Raw genomic sequence first — 22196 nt, 5'->3', positions numbered from 1 at the left:
TGTAAAGGACCGATGGTTTGTATAACGTGTCGGAACAATAGGCTGTTTTCAGCATTTTTATAGGGGTTCCAACTATTTGCGGTTTCTAACTATTCACAGAGAGAGAGAGAGAGAGAGAGAGAAGAGAGAGAGAGGAGAGAGAGAGAGGAGAGAGAGAGAGAGAGGTCTGGTACGCATCCCCCCAAATACGGGGGGACCAATGTATGTTTTTTTTTTTTATATATATAATTTAGGATGGTTTGGGGATGTTTCACAGGTCTTGTACAGATTAAATTTATTTCAGTTATTTTAAATGGGAGAAATTTGTTTGACATCCGAGCAGACTGACTTACGAGCTCGGTTACAGAACAAATTATAAACTCATATCTCAAGTTATTACTGTACTGGTGTAGACAAATGTTACGGGATGGGAACCTATTTTACATATTATTCATACATACACACACATACAGTAATACCTCAATCTTACAAGGTTGGAGTTGTGTGATTCACAATACAGTGGGCCCCGCATATTCGTGTTCTCTGGATTCGCGTATTCATGGATTCACGGATTTCTCTCTGGACCATACTACCCATTATTGATGATTTTCCGACAAAAATCATCAATAATCAATGTATTTTTATGTTACTTTCATGACGAAATACATTTTTATGATACAAAAATGATTTACTAATTTTCAAATATTAATACTGATTAATACTGTATTAAAAAGTTCAGTAAAATTAAATATCACATAATAAAAATAATTCTCTCTCTCCATTAATAAATGATTTACTATTTTCAAATATTGATATTAATGTAAATAGCAATAATATCAATTCATTAAAGAAAAAACTATAGCAAATTAGTAAAATTTTAGTTTATACATTTAAAAAATTATGTAAGAATGAAGGAAATCCCAGTTTTCTCTCTCTAACTCCAGGTACTAAAACTGTCAAATATATCAAGTAATGTGACAGCTGTTGTGTTGTTGCCATTAAGTGTTCTCTCTCTCTCTCTCTCTCTCTTACTGATGCGAGAGAATTTTTAAAGTATATGTACTATACTTTTATTAATACTTTCAAATGATATAATAATAATATAACCGTAATTACAAAATTCATATTATGTAATAGTATTTTAAAGAAATACAAGAATCTATCCACTTCACTCTTTTTAAATAAGGATCTCTCTCTTCTCTCTCTCTCTCTCTCTCTCTCTCTCTCTCTCTCTCTCTCTCTCTCTCTCTTTCTTACCGAGATGAAAGAATTTATATGGTACTAATATGTATTATGTTTATTGATATTTGCAGTTGTTAATAATAATAATAATAATATTAATAATAACAAAATTTGTGTGTGGTAGTATTTTAAAGAGATAAAAATAACCTTTCCATTTCACTTACGTGAGGATAACTCCTCTCTTACTGAGATGAGAGAATTTTTAATGTAGATGTGTGTTTATAAATATTTCCTAATAATAATAATAATAATAATAATAATAATAATAAGAGAGGGGACTAAACAACACAATAGAAGATGTAAAACAGAGGCTTAAGGCCAAAGCACATAAGATCCAACGGTACATGAACAGGAATAAGGATACCAACAGAACAAACTATTTCGGAAACCAACCCAGAAAAAAGGACTATACAGCCAACCTAACGAGGGGAAGGACAGGCCCACAAGAAATTCCTGAAGCCGAACCAAGTAAGAGACTCTGGAAAACATATGGAGCAATCGGATCACACAACAAACATGCAACATGGCTCCAGGAAGTCAAGGAAGAAGAAAACAGGGAGAATAAACCAAAGATTCACAGAGATCACGACAGACACAGTCAGACACCAACTAAAGAAAATGCCAAACTGGAAAGCCCCAGGTCCCGATGAAGTCCATGGATACTGGCTCAAAAACTTCAAGGCCCTACACCCACAAATAGTATAACAACTCCAGCATTGTATCTCAAATCACCATGCACCCAAATGGATGACCACAGGAAGAACATCCTTAGTACAAAAAGACAAGAGTAAGGGAAATATATCCAGTAACTACAGACCTATCACCTGCCTACCAATAATGTGGAAGTTACTAATAGGTATCATCAGTGAAAGGCTATACAATTACCTAGAGGAGACAAACACCATCCCCCACCAACAGAAAGGCTGCAGAAGGAAGTGTAGGGGCACAAAAGACCAGCTCCTGATAGACAAAATGGTAATGAAGAACAGTAGAAGAAGGAAAACCAACCTAAGCATGGCATGGATAGACTATAAGAAAGCCTTCGACATGATACCACACACATGGCTAATAGAATGCCTGAAAATATATGGGGCAGAGGAAAACACCATCAGCTTCCTCAAAAATACAATGCGCAACTGGAATACAATACTTACAAGCTCTGGAATAAGACTAGCAGAGGTTAATATCAGGAGAGGGATCTTCCAGGGCGACTCACTGTCCCCACTACTCTTCGTAGTAGCCATGATTCCCATGACAAAAGTACTACAGAAGATGGATGCCAGGTACCAACTCGAGAAAAGAGGCAACAAAATCAACCATCTGATGTTCATGGACGACATCAAGCTGTATTGGTAAGAGCATCAAGGAAATAGATACCCTAATCCAGTCTGTAAGGATTGTATCTGGGGACATCAGGATGGAGTTTGGAATAGAAAAATGCGCCTTAGTCAACATACAAAAAGGCAAAGTAACAAGGACTGAAGGGATAAAGCTACCAGATGGGAGCAACATCAAACACATAGATGAGACAGGATACAAATACCTGGGAATAATGGAAGGAGGGGATATAAAACACCAAGAGATGAAGGACACAATCAGGAAAAAAATATATGCAGAGACTTAAGGTGATACTCAAGTCAAAACTCAACGCCGGAAATATGATAAAAGCCATAAACACATAGGCAGTGCCAGTAATCAGATACACCGCAGGAATAGTCGAATGGACGAAGGCAGAACTCCGCAGCATAGATCAGAAAACCAGGAAACATATGACAATACACAAAGCACTACACCCAAGAGCAAATACAGACAGACTATACATAACACGAAAGGAAGGAGGGAGAGGACTACTAAGTATAGCGGACTGCGTCAAACATCGACGAACAGAGGACTGGGGCAATATCTGAAAACCAGTGAAGACGAGTGGCTAAAGAGTGCATGGGAAGAAGGACTAATAAAAGTAGACGAAGACCCAGAAATATACAGACAGGAGAATGACAGACAGAACAGAGGACTGGCACAACAAGCCAATGCACGGACAATACATGAGACAGACTAAAGAACTAGCCAGCGATGACACATGGCAATGGATACTGAGGGGAGAGCTAAAGAAGGAACCTGAAGGAATGATAACAGCGGCACAAGATCAGGCCCTAAGAACCAGATGATGTTCAAAGAACGATAGACGGAAATAACATCTCTCCCATATGTAGGAAGTGCAATATGAAAAATGAAACCATAAACCACATAGCAAGCGAATGCCCGGCACTTGCACAGAACCAGTACAAAAAGAGGCATGATTCAGTGGCAAAAGCCCTCCACTGGAGCCTGTGCAAGAAACATCAGCTACCTTGCAGTAATAAGTGGTACGAGCACCAACCTGAGGGAGTGATAGAAAACGATCACGCAAAGATCCTCTGGGACTATGGTATCAGAACGGATAGGGTGATACGTGCAAATAGACCAGACATGACGTTGATTGACAAAGTCAAGAAGAAAGTATCACTCATTGATGTCGCAATACCATGGGACACCAGAGTTGAAGAGAAAGAGAGGAAAAAAATGGATAAGTATCAAGATCTGAAAATAGAAATAAGAAGGATATGGGATATGCCAGTGGAAATTGTACCCATAATCATAGGAGCACTAGGCACGATCCCAAGATCCCTGAAAAGGAATCTAGAAAAACTAGAGGCTGAAGTAGCTCCAGGACTCATGCAGAAGAGTGTGATCCTAGAAACGGCGCACATAGTAAGAAAAGTGATGGACTCCTAAGGAGGCTGGATGCAACCCGGAACCCCACACTATAAATACCACCCAGTCGAATTGGAGGACTGAAAAAAAAAAAAAAAAAAATAATAATAATAATAATCATAACACAACTGTCATTTCAAATAAAAATTCTTCCCTTCGTCTTTCTCTGTATCCATTTCCTTCTCTCAAGTCCAGAGAAGCACAAGCTTGGGAAGCTGTCAAATATGTCAAGTATTGTGATAGGGGAGAGGAACAATGCCATATAACCCCTAATAATTGGTAGCCTAATTTAATGGTTTTTTTTTAATGTAATTTTGTCCTCTCTCTCTCTCTCGTCTATCTCTCTCTCTCTCTCTCTCCCTCCTACTGAGATGAGATCATTTTTATGGTACATGTATGTAATAAGTTTATTATTTATATTTTCCAATAATAGTACTATAACATGTAGGTATAATAATAATACTGTAATTATAAAATTCATATGTGAGTTTTTAAATACAATAATCTTCCCATTTCACTCTTTTAAATACTGTAAAGACAACTCTCTCTCTCTCTCTCTCTCTCTCTCTCTCTCCTAGCTGCTAGTGTTAGAAGTATACTAATGTTTAAGATTACTCTGAAATTATATTAATACAATCTCTAAGATTAATACAGTAATATGATAATAATTTAAGGAAAATTTAATGTAGGATGTTACAAAAGGTATACATTTGGTTTTCTATATTTCTTCCTTCTTTTATCTCTCTCTCTCAGCAAAAGAATTGATAGACAGACAAATAAACACTTGTTCAGCCCTCTCTTCTCTGGAATAGATATATATGTATTTATGGAGAGGGAAGATGTGTTGCCTATAGAAGTTCATTTCAATCTTTTGATATCATAAGGAGTTTCTCTCTCTCTCTCTCTCTCTCTCTCTCTCTCTCTCTCTGTCTCTCTCTCTCTCTCTCTGTTATTGGCTGTTTATATATTTCTAATGGTAAAATGTTTCAGATGACTTTGAAACGATATCAATAATACCAATTCAATGGTATATTTGACGTACGATGATACTCTAAGTATACACTTGGTATTTGAACTTTCAAGATAGGCAGATAAAAGCATTTTTAGAGGTGAGTTCTAACTATTAGTGGGTTCGAGCTATTCGCGTGGGTGTCTGGTACCCATCCCCTGCAAATACGGGGGGAACACTGTATTCCAAAATTCCCCCTTCATTGTTGAGTAGAGATACAAGGTATATAACAGTTGGCCCACAACAGATAACTATTCTCCTTCATTAAAACCACTAAAATTGTAAGCAAAATCAATTTCCAAGGTAAAAGCAGGTGCACCAGTACTGCTTAGAAATACATGCAGAAAATAAGAAAACAGAATTGCAACCATTTTCAAATTAGCTACTGCAGGGTTACAATTCTTTTAAGTTTGGGCAACTTTCTTGAATATGTAAAAATGCAAAGATCTTTAAGACCTGTTCTGAATCTGATCATGGGGACTCACATTCGAGTCCAAATGCTCAAATTATACATTATGTACCAAGCAATTTATAGAAAATGGGGATAAGCGGAACCTCAACTAGACAGCCTTCAGATTAGCAGACTTTATTATTTAATGGATAAAAATATAAATAATGTGTCCAAGCAGATGACTTCACACTTCTAGAATAACCTAGAAGTACAGTGGAACCTTGGCTTTCATACATATTCCATTCCAGAACCTCTGATATATGAAACGTACAAACGCTAAAGTAATAATTGCCATAAGGAATAATGTAAATATTATTAACCCTTTAACACCGATTGGACGTATTAAACGTCAATATAAATTGTCTGTTGGGTGCCGATTGGACGTATGGTACGTCGATATAAAAAAGGTTTTTTTTAAATTCACGGAAAAATAGTTATAGGCCTACTAGGCAAAAACTTTTGAATCACGCGCCTTGGGGGATGCTGGGAGCTCACGGATCAAGGCGTTGTTTTGTTTACAATTGTTAACCAGGCGCGCAAGCACAAATTTCTTTCTTCTCGCACTAAAAAGCATCAGTGACACATCTCAGAAATTATTTCGTCACTTTGACATAATTTTTGCACTATTTTATATTATCTGTTACATGGAGTATTATATATGAAAAGGTGCGCAATTTCATGTAGAATACAACTAAAAACAACCCATGGTTGTAGCTTTTATCAGTTTTGAAATATTTTCATATAAATAACGATAAGTGCCAAAATATCAACCTTCGGTCAACTTTGACTCGACCGAAATGGTAAAAAAACGCAATTGTAAGCTAAAACTCTTACATTTTAGTAATATTCAATCATTTACCTTTATTTTGCAACAAATTGGAAGTCTCTAGCATAAAATTCTGATTTATGGTGAATTTATGAAAAAAAAAAAAATTTCCTTACATCCGCGTGGTAACTCTTTTAAAATTTCCTTACGTCCGCGTGGTAACTATTCTGAAAAAAATCAGAAATTTTTTCGTCCGATTATCGTAATGTTGCACCATTTAATATTAGCCGTTACATAAAGTTTTATATATGAAAATGTGTGCAATTTCATGTAGAATACAACAACAAACACCCCATGGTTGTAGCTTTTATCAGTTTTGAAATATTTTCATATAAATAAAAATAAGTGCCAAAATTTCAACCTTCGGTCAACTTTGACTCGACCGAAATGGTAAAAAAACGCAATTGTAAGCTAAAAATATTACATTCTAGTAACATTCAATCATTTACCTTTATTTTGCAAAAAATTGGAAGTCTCTAACACAATATTTCAATTTATGGTGAATTTATGAATAAACTTTTTCCTGACGTCAGCGCGGTAACATTTCCGAAAAAATCAGAAATTTCTTCGTTCGATTGTCGTAATGTTTGCACCATTTTAAATTAGCCATTACTTAACGTTTTAGATATGAAAATGTGCGCAATTTCATGTAGAATACAACAACAAACACCCCATGGTTGTAGCTTTTATCAGTTTTGAAATATTTTCATATAAATAACAATAAATAGAAAAAATTTGTCCTTCGGTCAACTTTAACTTGACCAAAATGGTAAAAAACTGCAATTGTAAGCTACAACACTTACAGTCTAGTAATATTCAATCAATTGCCTTCATTTTGCAACAAACGGGAAGTCTCTAGCAAAATATTTCAATTTATGGTGAATTTTTTAAAACTGCTTTTTTTTACGCCCGTGAGTTACGAATTCATGCATCATTTTGTGATATTTTCTGTGTTGCCTTAATCGTTTTACAATGAGTTATATACCAAAATGATCGCAATTTAGTGTACAATACAACGAAAAAAATTAACTCGTTAGCTTTAACTGTTTTGCTCACAGCGTGAATTGTATACAATTATATATGAAATTTTTTATCGCGTTCATATATCCCAATAATTATATATGATAATTATATTTTTTCATTTCTGATGGTTGCATACTAAACTTCAGGCCAAAAAAAAAAAAAAAAAAATGAACTCTTAATCTTGAAAACTAAGCATGCTGTGATTTTTCGAAAAAACATTTTTTCCGCTTCGGCGCTCACTCGCGAACGCCGCCGGCATACAGGAGACGATTTTTAAAATACCGCTTCAGCGTTTAAGGGTTAATGCGTTCCTGACCCCCAAAATATTAACAAAAAATGATATTGTTATGTTACAATAAAGTTTCATACATACTTACCTGGCAGATATATACATAGCTAAGACTCCGTCGTCCCCGACAGAAATTCAAATTTCGCGCCACTCGCTACAGGTAGGTCAGGTGATCTACCGGCCTGCCCTGGGCGGCAGGACTAGGAACCATCCCCGTTTTCTATCATATTTTCTCTCTTCCACCTGTCTCCTGCGGGGAGGCTGGGTGGGCCTTTAATTGTATATATCTGCCAGGTAAGTATGTATGAAACTTTATTGTAACATAACAATATCATTTTCATACAATCAACTTACCTGTCAGATATATATATAGCTGATTGGCACCTTTCGGTGGAGGGTAAGAGACAGCTACTATATGGAATAGACAGGTAAACAACATATGTTGTAGGTATAAATAAAACCTTGGTTCCTACCTGATAGGTGGTAGACTTCGTGGGTGTTTGCCCAGTAGTCTGCATCACCTCAAGAAACTTTAGCGAGATATATGATCTATGGCCAAGAGTTCTTGTGGGTCTGCCGATGGGGTCTTATCCGCTTACTCGGCAGAGCCTGAAAGGACTTTGTCAATGGGTGCTGATCCACTTATATGACAATACACCTTATGAAGGAGCACACAACCAATCCCGACCACCTGATCCTAACCATATATTAGAACTAAGGATTGTTCCGAGTTATCCCCGAACTCGTCACAACAACCGTAACTCAAAACCACTACGCACACATACATAATTTCTAAAAAAAATTATACTCATCTAATTAGATATGACAAGATTCTCTTACTGAACAACATAGACGGCCGCCGTGCTAAACCAAGTCCTCCATTGTTCGAAGAGATTCCAGACCATATCTAAAAAGAAGAAAAGTATATACTTTAAAGGATTGGTGTCGGCTCCCGTACCCAGAATCGTATCCGCCGATACGAACGGACCTAGAGAAAAACACTTCTCATATGTCACACGAACGTCTTTCAAGTAATGAGATGCAATACTGAGTTGCATCTCCAAAATGTCGTATCTATGATGTTTTTAAGCGACATATTCTTATGAAACGAGAGAGACGTCGCTACTGCTCTCACTTCATGAGCTTTAACTTTCAACAGTCGTAACTGTTCGTCAGAACAGACCTTATGCGCGTCTGTAATGACGTTCCTCACAAAGAATTTGCCAGCGCATTCTTGGATATCAGTCTTGTGGGGTCTTTTACCGCGCACCAAAGACCTTGTCTAGAGCCTCCCATCTGATGCTTTCTCTGAATGTAAAACTTTAGAGCTCTTACAGGGCATAGAGATCTTTCTGCTTCTCTTCCTACGAGACTCGATATGCCTTTGACTTCAAATGACTTAGGCCAGGGATTCGAGGGATTCTCATTCTTAGCTAAAAACAGTGTCTTAAACGAGCAAATAGCTGAGTCTCCCTTGAAACCTACTTTATCTTGCAGAGCATGTAATTCACTAACTCTCTTTGCCGTAGCTAAAGATAATAGGAATAGGCATTTTCTGGTGATGTCTCGAAACGAAGCCAGATGAGGAGGTTCGAATCTTTCAGATTGAAAGAAAACTTGAGGACCACGTCTAGGTTCCAGTTCGGAGGGACCGGTTCCTTCGACTTTGAAGTCTCAAATGACCTTATGAGATCGTGGAGATCTTTATTATCTGCCAGATCTAATCCTCTATTCCTGAAGACAGCCGAGAGCATACTTCTGTATCCCTTTATTGTGGATACAGCTAGATGAGATTGCTCTCTCAGGAATAGAAGGAAATCAGCAATTTCCGCTATAGAGGTAGTGGAGGAGGACAACTTCTTAGATCTACACCACCTTCTAAAAACCTCCCACTTCGATTGATATACTTTCGTAGTGGAGGTTCTGCGTGCTCTCGCGATCGCGCTTGCAACTCCGCGAGAAACCCTCTCGCTCTGACGAGTCTTTCGATAGTCGAAAGGCAGTCAGAGCGAGAGCGGGGAGGTTTTGATGGTACCTCTTGAAGTGTGGTTGTCTGAGAAGATCCGTCCTTCTTGGTAGGGATCTTGGAAAGTCTACGAACCACTCTACCACCTCCGTGAACCAATCTTGGGCCGGCCAAAAGGGGGCTATCAATGTCATCCTCGTCTCCTTTGACGCCACAAACTTTTTTATTACTAATCCCAGGATTTTGAATGGAGGAAAAGCATATACGTCTACTCGAGACCAATCTAGCAGGAAGGCGTCTACCATAAGAGCTCTTGGATCTTCCACGACCGAGCAAAAGACTGCCAGCCTTTGAAATGAATGTGGCGAGAGATCCACATGAGGTGTCCCCCACAGCGACCAGAGATCTTGACACACTTCCTCGTGTAGGGTCCACTCTGTATGAAGGACCTGGTTCCTCCTGCTGAGTCTGTTCGCCCTCACATTCTTTACTCCCTGCACGAACCTTGTCAGAAGGGAGATGTTCCTGTGAGACGTCCAAAGCAAAAGGTCTCTCGTCAGTTCGTAAAGGAACGAGGAGTGAGTCCCCTCCCTGTTTTCGAATGTAGGCAAGTGCGGTGGTGTTGTCCACGTTTACTTGCACTACTTTGTTCGACACCAGAGGTTCTAGACTCTTCAAAGCCAGATGCACGGCGAAGAGCTCTTTGCAGTTTATGTGCCAAGTCACCTGCGCTGGTTCCCAGGTGCCTGACACCTCCTTCGAGCCTAATGTTGCTCCCCAACCTTTCTCCGACGCGTCTGAGTACAACACTAGGTCTGGGTTCTGTGTCCTTAGAGAGATCCCTTTGTTCTCTTCCAGAGGGGGCAACCACCATTCCAGGTGCGATCTTATCTCCACTGGAATGGGAAAGATGTCCGAAAGTTGTCCAGTTTTCCAACTCCAAGACTTCTTGAGGAAGAATTGAAGCGGACGTAAATGAAGTCTTCCTAGCGGGAAAGAACTGTTCGAGCGAGGAAAGGGTCCCTAGAAGGCTCAAACCATTTCCCTCGCCAACGTATGTTCCTTCCTTAAGAAGAGAGAGACTATCCGCAAACCTTTTGCGATTCTCTCTTGCGAAGGAAATACTCGAAAACCCCGAGAATCCATCCGAATCCCCAGATAGACTAAGTCCTGTCTGGGGGTCAGCTGCGACTTCTCGAGGTTCACGAGCAATCCCAACGCTTTGATCAGATCTAAAGTTAAATTCAGGTCCTCCTAGCACTGTCTCTCTGATCTGGCCCTGATGAGCCAGTCGTCCAGATACAGAGAGATATTTACTCCTTTGAGGTGAAGAAACCTCGCCACATTCTTCATCAGGCTTGTGAAGACCTGAGGAGCTGTGGACAGGCCGAAACACAAGGCTCTGAACTGAAAGATCCTTCCCCCTGTCATGAAACGGAGGTACTTCTTCGATGAAGGGTGGATCGGGACGTGAAAGTAGGCGTCCTGGAGATCTAGAGACACCATCCAATCTCCTTGTCGTAATGACGCCAGGACTGAAGCAGAAGTCTCCATGGAGAACTTTTCCTTCCGAATAAATTTGTTCAGAGAGCTGACGTCCAGTACTGGTCTCCAGCCTCCCAGAGGCTTTCGCAACCAGAAAAAGGCGATTGTAAAACCCGGGAGTTTTGATCTAGTACTAGTTCTATCGCTCTCTTGTCCCACATTTGTTCCACCATCGATCGAAGAGTATCCCTCAGCACAGGATCCTTGTACTTGGCTGTTAGTTCCCTTGGTATTGACGTTAGGGGAGGAGTGTTCAGGAAAGGGATACGATATCCCTTCCTTATTATAGCCAACGATGACGCGTCTGTGTTTATAAGTGTCCAGGCCTCCACAAATCTCAGGAGCCTGGCACCTACTGGTGCTTGGAGGAGAGAAGCTTCATTTTCCCTTTTTCAAGGGACGAAAGGCAGACCTACCTCTCTTCTCCGGAGCCTTCCTTCTTGCGGGAGGTCTGGAGGTCGGACCACCTCGAAAGGGCTGAACCGATGTACTCGGTCCTTTCTTGTCAGATGTAGAAGCAGGCTTCTTCTTCCTTGCTGACTGCGTCAGAAGATCCTGAGTCGCCTTCTCAGTTAATGAATGAGCAATGTCCTTCACCAACTGAGAAGGGAACAAAAAGTCAGACAAAGGCGAATACAGCAGCGCTGCCCTCTGAGCGTGGGAGACTGCCTTGGTTAAAAAGGCACCATATACCGTCCTCTTCTTTAGAAGACCTGCTCCAAACAAAGAGGAGATTTCAAAAGAGCCATCCTGTACCGCTTTGTCTATACAAGACAATATGCACAAAAGGGCTTCCGGTTCGATTCCTTCCGAATCATGGGCTTTCTTGGACATCACCCCAAGGACCAATCTAAGAAGTTGAAAACTTCCTCAATACATGAAAGAGTCCCTTGAGGAGATGGTCCAGTTCAGAAATGCCCCACGTAATCCGTGCCGAGTTGAGACCTGTCGACCGTGAAGCGTCAACTAAGGTCGAAAAGTCTGCTTCTGACGTAGACGGGAGAGCAATACCCATATTCTCTCCCGTCTGATACCAAATGCCTCTTTTACCAGCTAGTCTCGCTGGAGGCATGCAGAAGACCGTTCTTACTAAGTCCTTCTTAGACTTCATCCACGAGTCTAAGGATTGTAGAGCCCTCTTCATTGAAATGGTGGGCTTCATTTTGAGAAAAGACGAAGACTTCTTCGTCTTAGCACTCGAAAACAGAGAGCGCGGAGAAGGAGGAGCGGCAGGAGTCAATTCGTCTCCATACTCCTCTAAAAGCAAGGCAGTCAAAACTTTATAGTTCGACAGTCCTTCTCTTCCTTGATATTCTTCATCCGAGTTTCCTTCCAACTCGGGATCTAAATGAGTCTCCGCTCCCACCTCTGTACGTTCCTCCTCTGGAGGAGACAAACTCCTAATAGGAGAGGGGCTAAGGGAATGATATTCTTTCCTCTTCCCCGCTTTAATAGCCTTGGAAGGCGCCAAAAGCTCAGGCTTCTCCCGATAAATAGAAGACGCTTCCCGCTTGGATGACGCTTCTCGTCCGCCAAGCGTCCTGGCTGACGCTCCCACTAGAGAGGCCAGTTGCTCTTGAACTGCCATAATAATTCTCCTTGAAGCTTCTCCCACGTCAACTGCATGACGCCTTTCGTCATCAATCGGGGGAGAAGTAGGAAAGGGTACTTCTGCGTACTCGTCGGGTGACGCTGACGCCACCTTCGCCTTCTTAACTAGAAGAGGGAGCGTCATCTGAGAAAACGCTCTGGGCTCGAATCAATTTCGGGTTCTTTCATATGACGCTTCAGAGGCCTCGATAAATTCGACTCCTTCCACCCTCGTTTAGGTGAGGGAGAGGGAGAGGATGAGAAAACACTCACGAAGGACGCTTTTCCTAGAGCGCCCTTGAGCAGCCTGCCACGAAACAGAGCTAGCTGAAGGGACGTCTGACCGTTTGGGGATTCCCCACGACCTCCTTAAGGCTTTCGACTTTCCTTCTCCTCTGGGCATGGGAGCTTGGAAGAGGTCTAGGCCTGGGAGCGTCGCAGGGACGATCAAACGCCCCCTCCACAAACACTGGGGGAACTCACTTCACTGTAATGCTCACTTTCACTAGCCTTACCTTGTAAGTCCGCCATTTTGGACTTCATGTCTCGAATCGTAGCTTTCAGATCGGCGATTTCTGAGGCCGATTCCGAAAGTACACTTTGTGAATGAGAACATAGGGAGAATCTAAATCAGTAGGATTAGAATTATCAGTAAAAGGCTCAATAGGCCTTGAACTCACACCTTTCAGACGTCTAACCCTATCCCTCTCTAACTTCTTCAAATAAGAAGTTAAAGTCTTCCACTCTTCTGCATTTAATCCCTCACATTCATTACAAGTATTATTAGCAGAACACTGAAACCCCCTACATTTACGGCATACAGTGTGAGGATCAACCGAAGCTTTCGGTATCCTCACCCTGCAGCCTACATTCACACACATTCTCACACTCACATTTGAATCAGACATACTGAGAAAAATCCAAAAAGCAATTCAAAACAGTCCACAGTAGCGAATGCCAAAAACACGATCCAGATACGTCACCAAAAAGCCGAGAAACGATGATCAAAGGATGAAATAAGAATCTAAGTCAGGAGGTAATAGCAACAATGTTGATACCACCGGCGACAGAGAAAATATGATAGAAAACGGGGATGGTTCCTAGTCCTGCCGCCCAGGGCAGGCCGGTAGATCACCTGACCTACCTGTATCGAGTGGCACGAAAGTTTTGAGTTTCTGTCGGGGACGACGGAGTCTTAGCTATGTATATATCTGACAGGTAAGTTGATTGTATGAAAATACATTTTACAGGGAATAAACAGTTTTACATATAGAAAACAATGAAAAATAAATATAAATGAATACTACTCAAATGAATAATGAACATTTAACATCACTCTCATCTTTATGGAAGGCTCTTCTTAGCGTATGGAAGATGGAGAGGAGAGGAGAGGGAGAAGGAGAATTTACTGTTTGGAAGGGGAATCCTGCTCCAAGACCTCAGGTATCAAGAAATATCTGGGGTTACTTCTCTACATTGCTTAGTGGCACTGTCTGAGGTTACTTCCCTACTTCGTTTTTTACTGGCACAAGGACAAGCTTAAGAGTCACTGGATCCCTGTCAAATAAGAAAACTGTCCAGAAACATTTGTTTCTGATGTCTATTCAATATTTGCCTAAAATTATACAAAATGTTTGTCAGTAAACATGTTAGAAACATGGATTGCAACATCTTTGTTGGGATGGTATGTCTCAAAATTTTTTTTATATCATTCCACTTTGCAAAAATTTCTTTAATCAATGATGTAGGCACAGTAACCCCTCTCTCTTCCTACTCCTCTTCAGATACCTCATCTACAATTTGTTGTTGTTCCTGCTGAAAGTCTTGCAGCTCCTCAGTGATTAGCTTTTCCCTGTGGGCATGGACTTCCCCAGAGACACAATAGATTCCACAACAGGTGTAGGGTTGTTGGGGTCAGCCTCAAACTCTTTGAAATCCTTCTCGAGGAAACAGTCTGGCATAATTTTTTCCAATGCACAATTCCTTGTCCTGGAAGTCCCTCCCTTCCAAGCCTTATCTGTAAGGCTTATGCAGTGTCTGAGGGCACTTCAAAGCACCTTTGAAACAGTGCCTTTGCATACAGTTTCTTGAAGTTTGAAATAATCTGTTGGTCCGTGTGCTGAATGAGAGGAGTGGTATTATGAGGCAAGAACTTCACAGTGATGAATTTAAGTTTGCCTAACAGCTAGTCTTCCAAGCCAGGTGGATGTGCAGGAGCACTGTCCATTACCAGGAGGCACTTGATTGCAGTTATTTTTTCACACTCGGGCCAAACACTTCATTGACCAACCCAACGAAAATTTGCCTCATGACCCATGCCTTTGTATTGGCCTTCCACATCACAGGCAATTTATTCTTTATCACATTGTTTTTCTTGAGCACTTGGGGGAGTTTCAGAGTGATACTCAAGTAGGGGCTTCACTTTGAAATCCCCACTGGCGTTTCCGCAGACCAAGAGTGTTAGCCTATTCTTCATAGGCTTGTGCCCTGACAATGAACTTTCCTCTTGCGTGATGTAGGTCCGTTTTGGCATATTTTCCAAAACAGGCCTGTCTCATCATAATTAAAGACCTGTTGAAGGAGGAATCCTTCAGCCTCAAGATACTCTCTGAATTCACTAATGAATTCTTCGGCGGCATGTTTATCCGAGCTCAAAGCCTCCCCATGCCGCACAACACTGTGTATGCCCATATGCTTTCTGAATTTTTCAAACCAGTCACTACTGGCCTTGAACTCACTAAATCAGCACAAATGATCGCTTCAGATACACTATCCCTCACTAACGGTTTTCATTGATCCACACCAACAGCTTCTCAACATCTTCCAATAGTTGCAATCACTGTTTTGATAATTACGTGACCCCTTTCGCAACATCAGCTGCCTTGATTTCATGTTTCTTTGCTATGAAAGAGCTGATCGTTGACACTGACCTGCCATAAATCCTAGCGAGATCAGCTACACATGCACCACTTCCAGACTTAGCTACAAGTTCTCTCTTGAATTCAATCATATTCCTGGTCTTTTTTACTGAAGGGCTGGCACTTGCAACTTGCTTTGGCCCCATGATGGCTACTTTGCAATTAGTTTTTATGGCAAAATTAGCATAAAACACAACAAACACGTGCAGTGATGCAGACTACAAGACACAAAGCCCCAATGGGTCAAGAGAGAAGATGGGATGCTTTTTTTTGGGCGCTTAATACGAGGCCCAGTCATGTGCTGGGCCCCAAATGGAGCGTTTCCGAGTGTATGAAAACTGGGGAAACGCACGATAACCAAGACAAACTTTTGTAGAAAAAAAGTCTACAAAAACCGAAAAGTACGAAAGGAGAGGGGTACGAAAATCGAGGTTTGATTATATGCAAAACGCTTGCCTTTCGCTCTATCTCTCTTGCTGTCAGTTTTTTTTATACAGAATTAAGCAATGCTTATGTTTTTTTAAATTTATGAGTTGTGTGTGCAATATTTTACATACATGGTAAGCAAAAGTAGATACAGGTATGTACACATATTTTTAGAAATAATTATTTTGCATGTGTTTCTCTGAAATTGAATACATAAATTAATCATTTTAAACTTAATGAAGTACCAAGAATACCGCTATCAGACACAAGGAGAAAATATTTCACTTCGAATCTACACCTATGTAGTTCTTATTGATCAATAACAGGACCGACAAGTTCTGCAACCGAAAGCTAATCAGTGAAAGCAATGGTATAAGGAACATGATGAACTTGATTGACACTAACCTTGAGCTAAGGTACATCCAACAATTACAGAGGTCTGTGGAAGACTTCTACTATGAGGGCAACAAGATTGCTTGTTGGAGATCTGCAGCTGACCAGTGCCATAAGTGACAAGGGTAGAGGGAACTACTGAGATGCAGTTGCAATGCAATTAATGGCTTGGCTGGCTTTTTATGACCTGCATCTGTCAGTATGAAATAAAGACCTTGGAGGCTTCAATCATTTGCTGATGCAATCACGATTAACTTCATGATGCTAAACACTCAGGAGCATACTCCTCCAGAGGCAGAACAGATGACATCCACAAGGTGGAGGAAACTATTATGACATGTATACATCAACGCTGTAGCAGTCCATGGGTCTGTGATACTAAATGGGGTCTAACTAAAAAAAATCAGGAACAAAAGTCCAACACACCAAAACCAGACCGAAGGAGCTAAAAAGAAATTACACCTGAAGGCAGGGATGTCCCACATGAAAGACACTCAACCAAACTGTAGACAAACAGTCTCCTAGGTCAAATGTCAAAGAATCAAGTAGATTCATTCTTCTCTACTCATGTCCATGGGTCTTCCCTTGGTTTGGGAAAGGATAAGTTGTTGTGGAGCTTGAGGATGTACAGCATAACCCAATTCTAGAAAGCTGAGGAAAAATACTGTAGTGGAGTCTACTGCTAAAACTCCAACTGCCTCAGTGAGTGACTGAGGAGCCAGGATATAATGTTCTGAGACCAAGATAAAGATATTTCACTTCTTGTGTCCCTGGCCTGGTTCCTGTTGACTGTTACCAGTCTGTGAGTCCTGTAACTAAGGACTACTTCTTGTGAAACAAAGGATAATAGAATATGATGAGCTAAAGGGACGCTAACCTTAAGCTTAGGCAGATCCTGAATATACATGGGGAATTCTACTTACGAGGTGACAGGGCGAAGATAAACTAAACATCCAAGCTCACATTAAAAGCACTTTCATCACATTTTTGTATCATTCAAGCATATTTTTCTATTAAAATAATTTATATATCATCAACTAGACACTGCTCTCAACTTGAAATTACATGTATTTTCAACAATTCTACAGGCTTTACCACTAATAGAAAATCTCATAGCATTAGGCTATAAATGAAGAAAGTGGAAAATATGCTGATATTCTGCTCTGTCATACTTACTATCTGTTTAGTTACTTCAAAAATAAGATTATGGAATTGGCTCATGATGATACTACGATCAATACCAAGTTCATCTGCAAGAGTCTGGGCTGCTTTATGCTGAATGCCAATGCCACACAAGATTGCCTGAAATAAGCAATAAATAATAAAACAATGCAAAAGAACTACATTTTGTGAACTCCATACAGTGAGAGCTGAGCAAAAAAAAAAAAAAAAATACTTATAGCAAAGAGAAGATAAAGCTAACTTATGAACTGTGCATGCCTGAATTTCAAAAATATTATTTAACACAATTAAGCAAATACAGTGTTTCCCCCCATACTCACGGGAGGATGCATACCAGACCACCCCCACGAATAGTTATAATCCGCAAATAGTTGAAATCCCTATAAAAATGCTTAAAGCAGCCTATTTTGTTAGTTAAAACTCAAGAAAAACCACTAAAAATGTTTATGCCTGGCTTTTTTTTAATAGTTTTATCACAAAAAGTGTTTTTATGATGAAATTGATAAAAAAACAGGAATTTGTGGATATTTCTCAAAGAAAAATACAGCGAATATGCAAATTGCCTGCAAATAATGGGTAAATATGGTCCATTGAGAAATCCGCCACACTGTAACTGAAAGAGCATTTGATACATGTCCGCTACTGACTTAATAAGATAAAAAATTAAGATGAGACAGCTCAGAGTATGGAAGATTTTAACTTTTGTTTACCAACTCCTTTGGTTAATAAGCATTCAATATGTGGACCTTTAACATTAATGCAAAGAACAGAGAAGAGGAATTGTAATTTTTTATGAGCACGTTTGCCAAAATGCTATAGAAAGAGAGGAGAGACTACCTGTCCTCTGCCTGTTAGAACTCTAATATGGGCAGCCTGCGGTTAGCAGCACAATCACTTCGCGTCAAATCAGTTTTACAGCGGTCACCAAAAATATTAATTAAAAAATATGGTGTTTTAAGGTATTTTTATGGCACAATTTTTGGTTAACAGCGCTGCAAGCACTGTTATGTCTAACGAGTACATACATTTGTAGAAATACCATTCAGACCATAGTAAAGGTTATGCAAATGATATTGAAAATTTTTACTGAGAGTTATTAAATAGGTATTAGGGTAAATGCCCATGATGCTGTTCTATGCCGCTGCCTGCTGCTCTTCCGAAAATAAAGTTTAAAAAGTGCAAATTTAGCGATCAACGTATCGATTTATAAATGTTCATGCTTTTATGTTTAAAATGTGTATGAAAATGTATTATGTATAGGGTATTTTTATTTCTGAACATAAGTATGATACAAAGGCATCTTTTTTAACTGCCCTCCACATTACCAAAGAGGATGTTTTTTACGTGTCCATTCCTGACCACCGCTGCCTGCCACTTTTCGAATATAGTTAAAAAAATAATATTGTTATAATACAATAAAGTTTTGTACATACTTACCCGGCAGATATATACTTAGCTAATGTCTCTGACGTCCCGACAGAATTCAAAACTCGCGGCACACGCTACAGGTAGGTCAGGTGATCACCCCTCTCCCGCCGCTGGGTGACGGGAATAGGAACCATTCCCGTTTTCTAATCAGATTTTCTCTTCCACCTATCTCCTGAGGGGAGGCTGGGTGGGCCATTAATCATATATATCTGCCGGGTAAGTATGTACGTACAAAACTTTATTGTATTATAACAATATCATTTTTGTACATGCAACTTCCCCGGCAGATATATACTTAGCTGATTGACACCCTTGGTGGAGGGTAAGAGATAGCTAAATACTAGATATAAACAATAAAAATAGGGAAACAACATCTGTTGTAGGTACAATAAAAAATAAAAAACCTTGGTTCCTACCTGATTGGGCAGAAGACTTCATGGTTACTGTCTATGAGTCTGCTTGCCTCAAGAGCTTAAGAGAGGATGAAACCTGTTACTGATAGCCCTTCTGGATCTTGCCAATGGGGGCTAGCCCACTTACTTGACAGAGCCTTGTCTTGGATCATGCCAATGGGGGCTGACCCACTTACATGGCAGAGCCTTCACCTTTATCATATCAACGGGGACTAACCCTCTTACATGACAGAGCTTAGGTACCAAATAACTAACAAGGAGCACGACAGCCAATCCCGACCACCTGACCACACTATCATTGTTAGAACTACGATTTGAAAGGGGTAAGGGGTACACTTCCCATATCCTCTTCCAATCAACCATAAAACACGACACCAAATATTAAAATTCCTAATCTAACTAAACTAAATAGGATTAGCTTCAGCTCCCTGCCCCGGCAACGAATCCGCAGATACGTACGGTCCAAGAGAGAAGCACTTATCATAAGTTACGCGAACGTCTCTCAAATAATGGGATGCAAAAACTGAATCGCATCTCCAGTAGGTGGATTCGACAAGAGTCTGAAGAGACAAATTCTTATGAAAAGCTAAGGAGGTGGCGATGGCTCTCACCTCATGAGCCTTGACTCTAAGGAGTTTGAAGTGCTCGTCCTCACAGGATGCATGAGCTTCTCTAATGACGTCTTTAATAAAGAAAGCTTGAGCATTTTTAGAAATAGCTCTCCTACGATTTCTGACTGAGCACCATAGACTCTCCGCATTCCCTCCAAGTCGCTTCTTCCTCTCGAGGTAGAACTTGAGGATCCTGACTGGACACAAGGTCCTCTCTAAGTCTCTCCCTACCAGCGAAGACAGTCCCTTACTTTCGAACGTTCTTGGCCATGGCTTAGAAGGGTTCTCGTTCTTTGCAAGGAAAAGGGGTTTAAAGGAGCATACTGCAGAGTCCTTCTTGAACCCAACTGTGCCTTCCAAAGCCTGCAGTTCACTAATTCTCTTAGCAGAGGCTAACGCAAAGGGGAACAGAGACTTCCTGGTCAAATCTCTGAAGGAGGAAGTATGCGGAGGTTCGAATTTCTCAGACATCAGGTATTTCAGGACCACATCCAGGTTCCAACTGGGTGGTTTTGCAGTCTTGGACTTCGAAGTCTCGAAGGATCTGATCAAGTCATGGAGATCTCTGTCTTCTGCGATATTCAGGCCTCTATGCCTGAAGACAGAGGAAAGCATGCTCCTATAGCCTTTAATAGTGGAGACAGCGAGATTGCATTCCTCCCTCAAGTACAGGAGGAAGTTAGCTATGTCTGTCACAGAGGTACTGGAAGAGGATACCTTCTGGGCCCTGCTCCACCTTTGAAACACCTCCCACTTCGACTGGTACACTCGTAACGTTGAGGTTCTTCTGGCTCTTGCAACCTATTATGCTTCGTCTGGGGCTTAACCTAGAATGAGCTTAATTAAGTACAATAAGCTATATCATCCAAAAACATTTTATATTGATATCATTCCAAATGTATCTTGCATTACCCTTAGAGAGAGAGAGAGAGAGAGAGAGAGAGAGAGAGAGAGAGAGAGAGAGAGAGAGAGAGAGAGAGAGAGAGAGAGAGAGAGAGAGAGAGAGAGAGAGTACACTAATTATGCTCCGCTTATATATACAGTAAAGGGGTAACTTGATTAGTTGTCAAACGTTCTGAAAGACAGGTTTATTTAATTTGTATTTAAGATTTAATCAATTTGTATTAAACATTATATAGATATTTTACTGTTTACATTAATATTAATATTTTAAAATGAGTAAAGTTGTAAAAGGGTACTTATCTAAGATGCCTTCAGCTGTTTTGGGATGATGGTTTGTGTTTATTTTTGTTTGAAATGATATAAAATTGTTTTAGTATGATAATCTAAGGTATATTTATGTTTGAATTATCAAATTAAGCATTGTAATGTTAAAATAGACAAGTTATAAGCATTTTAGTTAATGAGGTAGTGGGTATTTGGAAGTTATAAGCATTTTTAGAGAGGATATTTACATGTCCGCAGTTTATGCATTTCCGCAGCAGGTTCTGGAACTTAATACCACGTAAAAGTGGGGGAGCACTGTGTGTGTGTGTGTGTGTGTGTGTGTGTGTGTGTGTGTGTGTGTGTATATATATATATATATATATATATATATATATATATATATATATATATATATATATATATATATATATATATATTGGTCCCTGGGATATGGTTGTGAAAAACACAATCACAAAGATCAAAGTGAGAAACGCTTGCAAGTCCAAAAAGAAGGATGACAGATGGCGCTGGTGGCGTGGGTGGTCCAGACCGTGCAGTGGAGGAGGACCGCTGTTACGGCACACCCCACATATGTATATTAACGAAGGAATAATGTAACTGGAAGACGACCTATGATTAGTGGCTTTCACACGCCCTTTCTTTATACACAACACCCTTAGGGTGCTCGTGCGAAGGTAGTAACTTCTGCATACCAATGCTAAAACTTTCTCTGGTATATTTGGAAACTATTTACGTATATCAGAAAAATAGCAAGAAGGACCTTTTCACCGGCGAACACAGGTCAACCCAGAAATATATATATATATATATATATATATATATATATATATATATATATATATATATATATATATATATATATATATATATATATATATATATATATATATATATATATATATATATATATATATATATATATATGTATATATTGTCCCTGGGATATGGTGGTTTTCCTGGGAT

General features: G+C 40.0%; 1 protein-coding gene across 2 annotated transcripts in view; it reads right to left on the bottom strand.

Annotated features, from left to right (window-relative positions):
* Positions 1–22196, bottom strand: part of LOC135218377 (RNA cytidine acetyltransferase-like) — a 558384-nt gene that overhangs the window by 73817 nt on the left and 462371 nt on the right. The window contains exon 15 of one of the 2 annotated variants that reach the window (XM_064254646.1): positions 17588–17713. The exons of the other annotated variant lie outside the window; for it this stretch is intronic. Coding sequence (XP_064110716.1) covers positions 17588–17713 — 126 coding nt within the window. The remainder of the gene's footprint in view (positions 1–17587; positions 17714–22196) is intronic. 2 annotated transcript variants of the gene reach the window in all.

This window comes from Macrobrachium nipponense, chromosome 9 (genome assembly GCF_015104395.2).
Source record: "Macrobrachium nipponense isolate FS-2020 chromosome 9, ASM1510439v2, whole genome shotgun sequence".
Lineage (NCBI taxonomy): Eukaryota > Metazoa > Arthropoda > Malacostraca > Decapoda > Palaemonidae > Macrobrachium > Macrobrachium nipponense.
The sequence above is the reverse complement of the archived record's forward strand: the minus strand, read 5'-3'. Positions and strand labels throughout refer to the sequence as shown.